The 12,171-nt window shown below is 37.7% G+C and overlaps 2 protein-coding genes across 2 annotated transcripts; both read left to right on the top strand.

The window, feature by feature from the left end:
* The first annotated feature begins 6,524 nt into the window (after positions 1-6,524).
* LOC106372984 (protein transport protein Sec61 subunit alpha-like) lies at positions 6,525-9,616 on the top strand. The gene is made up of 2 exons (XM_048745471.1): positions 6,525-8,461; positions 8,542-9,616. The coding sequence occupies exons 1-2, from the start codon at positions 8,063-8,065 to the stop codon at positions 8,725-8,727; spliced, it is 585 nt and encodes a 194-aa protein (XP_048601428.1). The 5' UTR covers positions 6,525-8,062; the 3' UTR covers positions 8,728-9,616.
* Positions 8,761-9,214, top strand: LOC125575708 (protein transport protein Sec61 subunit alpha-like). Its single transcript, XM_048743605.1, has 2 exons — positions 8,761-8,886; positions 9,020-9,214. Exons 1-2 carry the CDS (start codon positions 8,761-8,763, stop codon positions 9,212-9,214), a joined length of 321 nt encoding a protein of 106 aa, XP_048599562.1.
* Positions 9,617-12,171: the final 2,555 nt, after the last annotated feature.

Below are 12,171 nucleotides of genomic sequence, written 5' to 3' on the forward strand. Positions count from 1 at the left end.
ATCGATCGATGCGTTATAGAACAAAAAAGCATCGATCGATTACTAAGATGGCCCGGGCCGTAAGAATATGATCGATCGATGAGAGTATCCCATCGATCGATCGATCGAGAATCTCAATTGTTCCTCGGAATGTCCTCGGAAAATCTTGTATGTTTTTTTATAAACGCATCGATCGATGCTTTATAGAACAAAAACGCATCGATCGATGCGTGTTCGGAAAACAGAATTATAAGGCAAAACCCGACCTTTTTTGGATCTAAACCTTAGAACTCTCATCCCCTCCGATTTCCCCTATAATTCGTCCCCCCCTTTCTCTCTCTATAATCATCCGATTTGAACAATTTTGGGCTCTATTCCACTTGATTTTTCGAGCTCTACCTGATTCCTACACTCGTCTTCACCCTAAGACAGGTATACTCCGCGAATCTCCACATTCTGAAATCGTGTTCTTGAGCAATTTTTTGGGTTTTGTGAATTTCTTATTTCCGTGTTGATTCCTTGATCAAATATGCATGAAACAGATGTTTAAACATGGAATAGAACACAATTGTCTGTGATCAACGAGTTTGGAACAGGATTTGAGATGATTTAGGGATTGAGAATTTTTTTCAATTTGTTTTTTTTTTATCACAACTCGATTTCGCTTTTCATTTTCATGTTGCTTTGAGTTCTTAATTGATTATAACCATGTTGAGAGCAATGATTCTATTTTGTAGAGAATGAAGCGCACGAAAACATCAGCAAAGAAGAACACACAAGAAGAGGGTTCGTCTCAGCTGGAGAAGCAAAGGCCAAAGAAGTGGGATAAGTCTGATACCACCCACTACAACAACATGAAGAAGGTAGCCGTTCCGGCTACACAACTAGCATGTCCTGAGACGATGACAATATTGGGAATCAAAGCAGACATTGAAGGACTGTTCCAGAACATGGGTCTAGGCCAACTATGCAACCTCAACGAACCCACTTATCCGGAGTTGGTACGCCAGTTCATAGCATCCGCATACGTCACCCGTCCCGATGATAGCCATCAGGAAGGTTTTCTGGCATTCGTAGTGCAGAAAGTATACTATGAGGTATCTTTCACAGACCTCTGCGGACTATTTGGATTGAGTGCAGGGGAGAGGACATCTGGTCTTTATTGGACTTCAGAGCTGTTGAACTTCTGGGAAACGATTGGCACAGGGGTTTATAGATCTTCTCAGGCAAAGGAGTCACTTATCCGGAGCCCAGTACTGAGATATGCCACACGCCTCATTGGCTCATTGCTATACGGGACAACCACAGCCGCATCAGTCACGCAATGGGAGTTGTGCCTCCTGTACCAAGGTGTGAGGCATTTGCTACCGGCATTTGGAAACTCTACATTCCCACCTGCTACTGCCTTCAACATGGGAGCGGTGCTGGCCGCAAACTTAGCAGGATACAAGGGGAAAGTAACCAAATCCAAGAGCAATGCATGTGGATTTGGTGCAGTGATTACTCGGATCCTTAGACATGTGGGTGTAGACTGCGAGAACCAGCAGGTAGCACTGGACAGATCGAACAACATTGCTTGGAACTACCTGGATGTCATTTCTCTAGTAAGTAAGGAGTTCATAGCTGGTCCCCACTCGAGGATCCATCGGGATGGTCCTTACGTCTACGTATTCCAGGACCGAGCGAAGAAAACACTCTACTGCCACCTGCCTCAGATCGGCCTGACTGCTCTACTTTCAGAGGCTGCAGTTGAGTTCCTACCCCCTGCTACCGCACTAGTAGACAAGCCATCCTTCTTCACGCCAAAATATCAGACCAAAGGCAAGGGCGTGGTTGATGAAGAAGGACAAGATGAGGCTGCACAAGCCATTCCAGATGATTCACAACCCCATCAGCTACTCCCATCAGACTCCAGCCAGTACAAGCTGCAAGAGCTTCCACCGAACGCCACTTCGCGCCAGCAACAACATTGGAGAGATCAGAGCATAAAGACAAACAACGACATGCTACACAAGATCTGGGCTGCCATTTCACGTATCAGGCCGTGTCGTTGCCAAAAGGATGATGTAGTTCATCGGGACAACTCTCCATCCAGCTCTGGTTCGGGTTCGAGTGGTACACACAGGGTAAGAAAGAGGTCCAAGAGACCCAACGATGCAGGAACATCTGGAGCAGGAGACGAGGAGTAGGAGCTATCACCGGCTATTTTATTTTCTTTTCTATTCTAACGTTTTATGGTCTTATTTTCTGTTAATTTTGAACTGAGTTTTTTTTAGGTTTCTTAATTATGAGTTCGTATTTCTTTTACATGGTTTCTTCGTTTTATTTGGTTGTGTTTTGAGTAGCTTTTAATTCGTATTCAGCTTTGCCTTGCTAGATAAACCAAATAACTATTATCCGAGGAAAGAGGTTATATCAAGTGTTCCTCGGAATTTCCTCGGTATTTCTTAAAAAAAAAAAAAAAAGTTCAATGGTAGTCTGTTTCCGAGTCATCATCACCAGATGAATCTGAATCTGGATCTTGGTGAAACTCTCCAATCACTGGTTCATCCTCTACGTGAACGACGGCTTCCTCTCCAAAGTCGGTTAAATCGACTACAAGGCCAACTCCAGCTAAATCTTCTGCTGCACTTAAGTTGCCGGATGTGCTTGGTTGTAGTGGGTCTTCCAGCTCAGAACTTCCCTGAACTCGGCCTCTCGGGTTGAGTCTTGTAACAGTAACCCATGGATCATCTCTGTTCCTTACCCGGGGGTACTTGATATAACAAACCTGTAACATTTAGAAAAATTATAAATTAATACACATGATGATGAATCATTCTGAATAATTAACATTTAATTACCTGATCGGCCTGGGAAGCAAGAATGAAAGGATCATAATATTGCAGCTTTCGCCTCGAATTTACTGATGTAACACCAAATGCATCTGTTCTCACACCTCGATCTGGGGTGTTGTCGTGCCAATCACAATAGAAAACAGTACAGCGCAATCCAACCATGCCCAAATACTTGATTTCCAAAATCTCATGTATGTGTCCGTAGTATACATCATCTCCTGATGCAGAACAAACGCCAGCATCATAAGTCGTACTCGAACGTCTCCTCTTCTGAGTTGTGAATGCATATCCTCGAGTACAAAATCTCGGATATGACTTCACAACAAAGTTTGGTCCAACGACCATCTCACGTATCCAATCGTCAAATGTTTCACCTCTGGCCAAACCAGCAGACACCTATTAATAGCACATATATATATATTATATCAATAAATGTGAATTAGTATAAATATGTGATAAAATATATTTTAATTTGTTTAAAGCACTCACATAAGTAAACATCCATCCAGTAAATTCTCTCTGCTTCATTTCTTCTAGTTCGTCCTCTGTGGCGTATCTATACTCGAACCGCTTTTCTGCCATGAAAATCCTGTATATGATGACAATAATGTAATTAATTAAGATTTAAATTTCAACTTGTTAAAATAAAAATTTGTAAGCTCATTTATTTACCTCTCATATTGAAGAACGTCTTCGCAGTTGGTGAGCAAATATGTTTGCAAATGACTGCGCTCCTGCTCAGTAAGTCGACGGTCCTTTGGTTTTCCGCTAAGTCGTCCAACGTCTGTGAAAATGTCTGGAACCGTAACATGATATGTTGCCCGTTCGCCTCTATCATCATGCCGAGCAGGTCTTCTGTTTTTGGTCTGAACTTCTGCTGGAAAGTAGTACTCGGCAAAGTTTGAAGTTTCTTCATTGATCATCTGTGCGACTATAGAACCTTCCACCCTACTTAAATTTTTCACCATCTTCTTCAAATGGAACATATACCGCTCATACAGATACATCCATCTATACTGCACAGGACCACCAAGTTCCAATTCTCTTGCCAGGTGAATAACAAGATGCTCCATAACATCAAAAAATGAGGGAGGAAATATCTTCTCAAGGTTGCACTGAATCACGGCTATGTTAGTCTTCAAATTTTCAATACCTTCAAGAGTCACTGATCTCGTGCATAAATCGCGGAAGAAACCACTTATCCCTGCAATTGCTTCATGAACATTTCGTGGTAATAGTTCCTTGAAGGCGAACGGAAGGAGGCGCTGCATCATTACATGGCAATCGTGGCTTTTCAAGCCAGTAAACTTTCCTTCCTTTCTGTCGATACAGTTACGCAAATTTGATGCGTAACCGTCTGGAAATTCCACATCGTTTGAAATCCAATCAAAGAACGCATCTTTTCCCGCTGCATCAAGTCGGTATATGGGAAAAGGAGCCCTACCATTCTCATCAACATGAAGTTCTGAACGAGCACATATATCGACTAAATCCAGTCTTGACTTCAAATTATCCTTTGTTTTACCTTGAACATTAAGGATCGTGTTCATGAGATTGTCAAAAAAGTTCTTCTCAATATGCATGACATCTAAATTATGCCTTAGCAGATGATCCTCCCAGTATGGCAGATCCCAGAAAATACTTTTTTGTGCCAGTTATGTAGTTCTCCAACAGCATCTACCGGAAAACGCTCATGTCCACCGACTTCTGGCGTCCTTTCTGCACCAAAATCTCTTAGTTGTATCTTCAAATCTTTCCCACAAATTTCCGGAGGTGGACTGTCAAACACCCTCTTGTTCTTCGTAAACAAATTCCTACTCCTACGATATGGATGATCAGGTGGTAGGAATCTCCTGTGACAGTCAAACCAACACGTTTTCCTTCCGTGCTTTAGTTGGAAAGCATCAGTGTTATCTTGACAATATGGACATGATAGCCTTCCATGCGTTGTCCATCCAGACAACATACCATATGCTGGAAAATCACTTATTGTCCACATTAGTACTGCCCGCATTTGAAAGTTTTCTTTACACGAAACATCGTATGTTTCAGCACCTTGAGCCCATAGTTGTTGCAACTCATATATTAGTGGCTGAAGAAACACATCAAGTGATCTCTTAGGATGCTCTGGTCCGGGAACGAGAATCGAGAGAAACAAAAACTCTCGTCGCAAGCACAAGTTTGGGGGGAGGTTGTATGGTGTAAGAATGACGGGCCATAGAGAATACTGTCTTCCACTCTTGCCAAACGGACTGAAACCATCAGTACATAATCCAAGGTAGACATTTCTTCTCTCATACGCAAAGTCGGGATACTTTGATTGGAAATGCTTCCACGCTTTTGCATCTGAAGGATGTCTGATCTCACCATCTGTTGAGTGCTCCGCATGCCATCTCATTGGTTGCGCTGTGCGTTCAGACAGATACAACCTCTGCAACCTTTCCGTCAAAGGTAAATACCACATCCTTTTATATGGCACTGGAACTCTTCCACTCGTATCTTTATAACGAGGCTTTCCACAAAATTTGCATGTAACCCGCTGTTCATCCGCCCTCCAATAAATCATGCAGTTGTCGCTGCATACATCTATTACCTGATACGATAAACCAAGACCAGCTACGAGTTTCTGAACCTCGTAGTATGAACCAGGAGCTACATTATCCTCGGGTAGAATACCTTTTACAAAATCAGCAATCGCATCCACACAGTCTTCAGCCAAATTATAATTGTTTTAATGCCCATCAATCTTGTAGCAGATGATAAAGCTGAATGACCATCTCTGCAACCTTCGTACAATGGTTGCTTTCCAGCATCCAACATATCATAAAATCTCCTAGCTTCTGCATTGGGTAAATCTTCCCCTCTAAAATGATCATTTACCATCTGCTCAGTACCTACACCATAATCTACATCCGTTCTAATTGGTTCTTCTAATCTAACCGCTGGCTGAGGTTCGCTAGTACTACCATGTTCATAATCAGTTTCCCCATGATGATACCAAATTTTTTAACTTCGTGTAAACCCACTCAAATATAGATGAGTCCAAACATCCCACTCTTTAATAACCTTTCTATTTTTACAATTAGAGCAAGGACATCTTAACATACCTGTTTTTGCTTCCGGTTGTCGGTGAACTAACCCCATGAATTCGGTTATACCTCGTTGGTATTCTTCCGTAAGCAATCTCGTGTTCGGATCCAAATGAGGTCGATCGATCCAAGAACGAAAATAATTTGAAGAAGACATATTTTTTATGAATCAAATTCGTGTGTAAATAGAGTAAGAGGGAGGATGAAGATATGGAGTGAATGAAGAGGAAGAGGAGTGCTTGTATTTATAGTTTAAATCCTGCCGACATACCGAGGAAATTCCGACGGAATTCCGACGGGAAAAACTAGTTCGTCGGGATTTCCTCGGAATTTTGTAAAATCCCCCAACGGCTCTCCAACGGCTATAATATTTCCTCGGAATTCATCGGTTTTTTCCGAGGAAACCCAATTTTGTGTTTCCTCGGAATTTCCTCGGAAATTCCTCAGTATATTCCGAGGATTTCATTTTCCGTCGGAATGTCCGTCAGAATATCGCTGTTTTCTTGTAGTGTTTGCAGGTTTTAACAGAGTTTTAAATAAAGTTTTTTTTTAAATCCAAACCGGATTACGTATTGAGTCACCAAGTCTGATGGTTCAACTGCAAGTCCGGGTTGAGTTTTATAACACTGTGAATGACATACGAATTTCCTAAGTTTTGACATCTTTATTTCGCTAATGTGCAGAGAAACCTGAAACAAGTAATTAGAGGACAGGAAGAACTACCATTCCCATTAAAACGCATGCCTGCTCCATCATGTTTTGGCGGTTCCCAAAAGTATTAAACCCATCCAACATATTTAAGAGAATAGAATCGAATCACTACAGAAAATATGAGTATTAATAGCATCAGATTATAGCGTTTATGACATTTCTGCTATTGTATACGAACACTGGCTTTTTTAATAGTTAAAACGCTATGTTTGGTATCGCGGGAAAATAAAAATTTTAGCCGCGTTAATTTACTAAGTGTAGACGCCTTATCATTTCAGATCCAAAATTAAACGCTATCGTAAATGTTAAATATCTCAAATTTTAATAAAAAATAATTTAATTATTCTTAAACCAGGAATCGAAAAACCCAGCTTCTCTGTCTTTTGACGGATCCTCCTCCTCCTTTCGATGGCACGCTCGCCATCCCACCACCACCACCACACCACGTTTTGATCCTCTCTCTCTCTCTGTTAGGTTTCGAATCTTACCTCATCTCGATCTGTCGAATATCATTCTCAGCCAAAAAAAACTTCTCCTTTATCATTTCTTCAATGATTAATGTTGCGTTGGCTTTCATTTTTTTCATCAGGCGTTGAAAGTTGAAAGATTGAAGAGGGTGTGGTTTCCAGCTGGTTCTAGAGTGACAAGGATTTCTGTTCAAAGGATCCTTAATCATGGTGGTTCATATCGCTTCCTTTTGATTCGGACGCTTCCAATTTAGTAGACATTTTCAGAATGTGTTGGCATTTTGTTTTAGTTTAATTTGGGTCTGTTTCGTGTTCTGATTTTCTGCATTTCGTTGCAGATTCAAGAGCGTAAGAAATGTCCATTCTCCGAGGTGAGCAATAGTTTTGATTAGCCGGCTTGCCAGATTTATAAACCCTTTTAAGAACTTATTTATCCATTGTTATGGTTATTTCAGATCTCAGGCAAGCACAATTTTCTCATATCAAGTTTGCAGAGATTGAAAACACTGTCACAATGCAGTATGAAGGGTAATGTGTTTATATGTTACCTCACTTATTGTTCTTCCGTTGATGTCTTCTCAAGTTGAGGTGATTGATGCTAAGCTTTTTAGGTCTCTGGTGAAGACAAAACTCTTTGAACTTGTGTGGGTAAGAACGGTCTTTGATCATGTTCAACACATATTCCGTTGTGTGGTTAGCTTGAAACTCCGGTTAGAAGCTTCTTGGGATTTTGATTGCCATTGGTGAAGCTGTTGCTTATGTTCTTTCTGGAATGTACGGTCCTGTTGGTCAGCTTGGTGTTGGAAACTCTATTCTCATCATCCTCCAGCTTTTCTTCGCTGGTATCATTGTTATCTGCCTTGACGAGCTTCTTCAAAAGGGTTATGGGCTTGGCTCTGAGATCTCCCTTTTCATTGCAACCAATATCTGGTATGTTAAAAAGCTTTAGTATTTTATGCGAGAGATTGTTTTTAGATAGATGCATAAAGTTTTCAACTTTTGTTGTGGTGACGCAGTAAAAGCATTATCTGGAAATCATTTAGTCCTACAACAATCAACACTGGTCGTGGAGCTGAGTTTGAACTTTGAAGGCGCTGTGATCGCCTTGTTCCATATGCTGATAACTAAATCCAATAAGGTTTCTGCCCTCAGACAAGCTTTCTACAGGCAAAACCTTCCCAATGTTACGAACTTGCTTGCAACGGTCTTGATCTTCCTGATCGTTATCTACTTCCAAGGCTTCCGTGTTGTGTTGCCCGTGAGATCAAAGAGTGCCCGTGGTCAACAGGGTTCTTACCCTATCAAGCTGTTCTACACCTCCAACATGCCAATCATTCTCCAGTCTGCTCTTGTCTCAAACCTCTACTTCATCTCTCAGGTACTTCCTTTTGTTTCCGCATAAAGGATTTTAGGAAAGAACCTTATCTTATACAATTTGCATATCCTTCTTGTCAACAGCCACTCTACAGGAAGTTCAGTGGAAATTTCTTTGTAAACCTATTGGGGCAGTGGAAAGAATCAGAGTACAGTGGGCAATCTATACCAGTTAGTGGTCTTGCTTACTTGATCACAGCTCCAGCAAGGCAAATGCTCAATTACTATGTCCCCATCAACACAATGATAACTCGGTTTTCAGTTTTCTGAATATATGTTTTCTATGGTTACAGCTTTGCCGAGATGGCAGCTCATCCGTTCCATGCTCTATTCTATATCGTCTTCATGCTCACTGCCTGTGCGCTCTTCTCAAAGACTTGGATTGAAGTGTCCGGGTCTTCTGCTAGAGATGTAGCTAAGGAGCTAAAGGTATTGTTAAAAGTCAGCTCCACTGATCAATAATTTTGAACACTGTCCAGGTCTGGGAACTCACTTGCTTGAAATATAAAAAAGGACTAGGAACAACAAATGGTGATGCCTGGACACAGAGTCTAACTTGCAGAAGGAGCTGAATCGGTATATCCCAACAGCAGCTGCTTTTGGAGGAGTTTGCATCAGTGCACTCACTGTTTTGGCTGATTTCATGGGAGTCATTGGGTCAGGGACTGGAATCTTACTAGCTGTGACGATTATAAATCAGTACTTCGAAACCTTTGAGAATAAAAAAGCGAGTGAGCTTGGCTTCTTTGGCTTCTGAATGAATCGAGTCTTATAAAAGGTTAAATTTTGTTGAGACTAGTGAGAAACTCTTATGTGTCCACTGTAATGTTCAATAGACGATCAAACTGGTATATACTTTTTGATTAACTAACAGATTAAGACAAAGCTCTCTGAACTTGCGTGGGTAAGAACGGTTTTTGATCATGTTCAACAAAAAAATTATTTTACCTTAAGTTCTAAACCCTAAACATGCCCTAAACCCTAACTACATATCTCAAACCCTATATCTAAAATTTCATTTTATACATAAATCTTCAACTAAAAACATTTTAATCCAAACATTCATTATATATCATACAGAAATATTCAACTTTAAACATTATGATACAAACCCTACATATACCCCTACCCCTACTTATAAACCCAAACCCTATATCATATTCCAAAATCTAAATAAAAAATATTAAATCATAACATTTTAAATTTATAACACTTATTTTATACTAAATTATGAAATTATACAAACAATAAAATCTAAATAAAATCAGTATCCCTTATATATTAATTGAGAAACATTACAACATTGTTTTGTAGCCACGTGTCACCATGAGAATGAAATTCAGATTTCTTAGAGAAATCGGTTGGTCCATCTTAACTTATATTATACTTTTTATTAAACTAACTATTAAATTGATAAATAGTGTACAAAAGAATATTCTCGCACTTTCCTTAAATAAAAGATACGAAATTGCCTAATATGATTAAAGTATATATGACAATTAATGATTATGAATGATAAATATTTGATAATAATTTTTGTATCTTAGATATTTTTTGTTTAATTTTATATTATTACAAGATATTAAACAACCACTTTAATCATATAATTAAAAATACATTTTTTTCTTATATGTTATATTTTGAATTTTTTTAAAACGATTATAAATTATTAAAAACGTTAAATGTCTCACACTAAAATTTTGTTGTTAATGGTTTAATTTTTTTGGTAATAACAAGATACAAATGATCATAAATCATATGATATGAAGTCTCATTTACTAGACATTCATATTATATATTAGTAGAGTTTAAAATTAAACTATATAACATAGAAAAATACTTGAATATGATAATTTCTAAATTTGTATTGAAAAAATATTGAAACCTTAATATTTTAATTTTGAAATTTACAATAAAAAAATCGCACATTAGAAATTGTGTGTTTATCGTATGAGTATGAATTCTCAATAATAAATATTTATATTAAAATATACTATGTATCTATGTCCATGTCATTGAAATTTAGTTATATACCATATAAAATAAATAAAATGATTGTTTTGATTTATTTACCAAAAAATAATCGTAAATAAAAAGATGTATTGTTTTGATTTATATCTTTACTCTAATTTAATTATATACATAATACGTAAATAAATACAAATATATAATAATAGATTAAAATTAGTTTTATATATAACATTCATCCCGCGCAATTGCGCGGGTCTTAAACTAGTATTCATAATATAACTTCAACCCTAAACTCCAAACCACATACCTTGTATTGACTTATATCACATAAAATATTAAATCTTAGTTTATTATTGGGATAATTTGCTTAAAACCAAAGAAAACTTATGATATTAGCTACGTACCAAGAACAGTAAAACTTGTAGTTTTGTTGGCATAATGGGTGATATGTAATGACGAAATTAGCCTCAAAATTTTCGGATAGAACTTGTGTCCTATGGGGAAGTACAATTAATAGGTTAGCTGAGAATATTTTATTAGATTTGCCGATATTTGGCAAAGATTTAGTATAGATTTTGTTATATTAAACAAAAATACTTGTTTTCTCTCTCATTATCGTTGTTTCTTTCTTCATCTTCTTCTTCTGTTTTTTTTTTTACATTTGCCTGATGAATCTAAACAAAATTAAAAAAAATCGTGAATTCTGAACAATTTCATGAGTTCATAAGTTTCTCTGCTTATTTCTTTAGTAGTTCATGAGTTACGAACAACCAAAGAAGATCATGAATTTCCTTGCTTCTTTTTTTCATTTTCTTCCTCTACATAAACACTTGAGCGCATCCAACCATTCATCATCATTATCACAGTCCCGAACAAGATTATGAGTTCTCTCTACCAGAGTTCATTCTCTATCGTACAAAAAATTCTTCGGGTCATTTTTCCAACAATCAAGACGATACCGTCTTAGAATTAGCTGGCTGTCTGGTCGTGTATATGTTTGTTATTCGTTTAGCCAGCTAATCAAAATATGGACCTGGTCTACTTCACCATCCTCTGATTAAAACTCAGTGACACGATCTGAACTAACACAAACAAAGATCATAGTTAGTTGTTTTATATTCTTTTCAGTGACACATAATGAACTGATCTTGCAAAACAGGTTTGGAGATGAGCTTGAGAAGTTCTAAATAATTTGTATTGAAACTGCTAAATTCTTCGAGTACTACAATAAGTTAAAAACTTGTAATATGATGTATCAAAGAGCTATGCTATGATAATATGATAATTAGACGAGTACTATATATAATGGATGTATATATTAAATCTTAGCTTGTGTATAGAGGAGTTTAGCCGGTTATAAATGATTCAAATATATTATTCTTGAAATGATGGTTATTTACATTTTAGCTTAGCCATACACATTAAAATATTGATTTGCTTATCAGTGACGCAATGTGAACTAACACAAAGATCATAGTTAGTTTTCTTATATTGATTTCAAACAGGTTTGCTTAATCTTGATTTGCTTAATCTTGTAAAACAGGTTTAGAGATGAGCTTGAGGAGGTCCAACTAGCTAATTCGTATGGAAAATGTTAAACTCATATATTGATGATAGTTACAGTAAGTTAAAAATTTCTAATATGATAGATCAAAGAGTTATGCTATGATAATATGATAATTACATGGCTACAATATAGCATGAATGTATATATTAAATCTTAGCTTGTGTATAGAGGAGTTT

The sequence above is a fragment of the Brassica napus genome, chromosome C1 (assembly GCF_020379485.1).
Source record: "Brassica napus cultivar Da-Ae chromosome C1, Da-Ae, whole genome shotgun sequence".
Classification (NCBI taxonomy): domain Eukaryota; kingdom Viridiplantae; phylum Streptophyta; class Magnoliopsida; order Brassicales; family Brassicaceae; genus Brassica; species Brassica napus.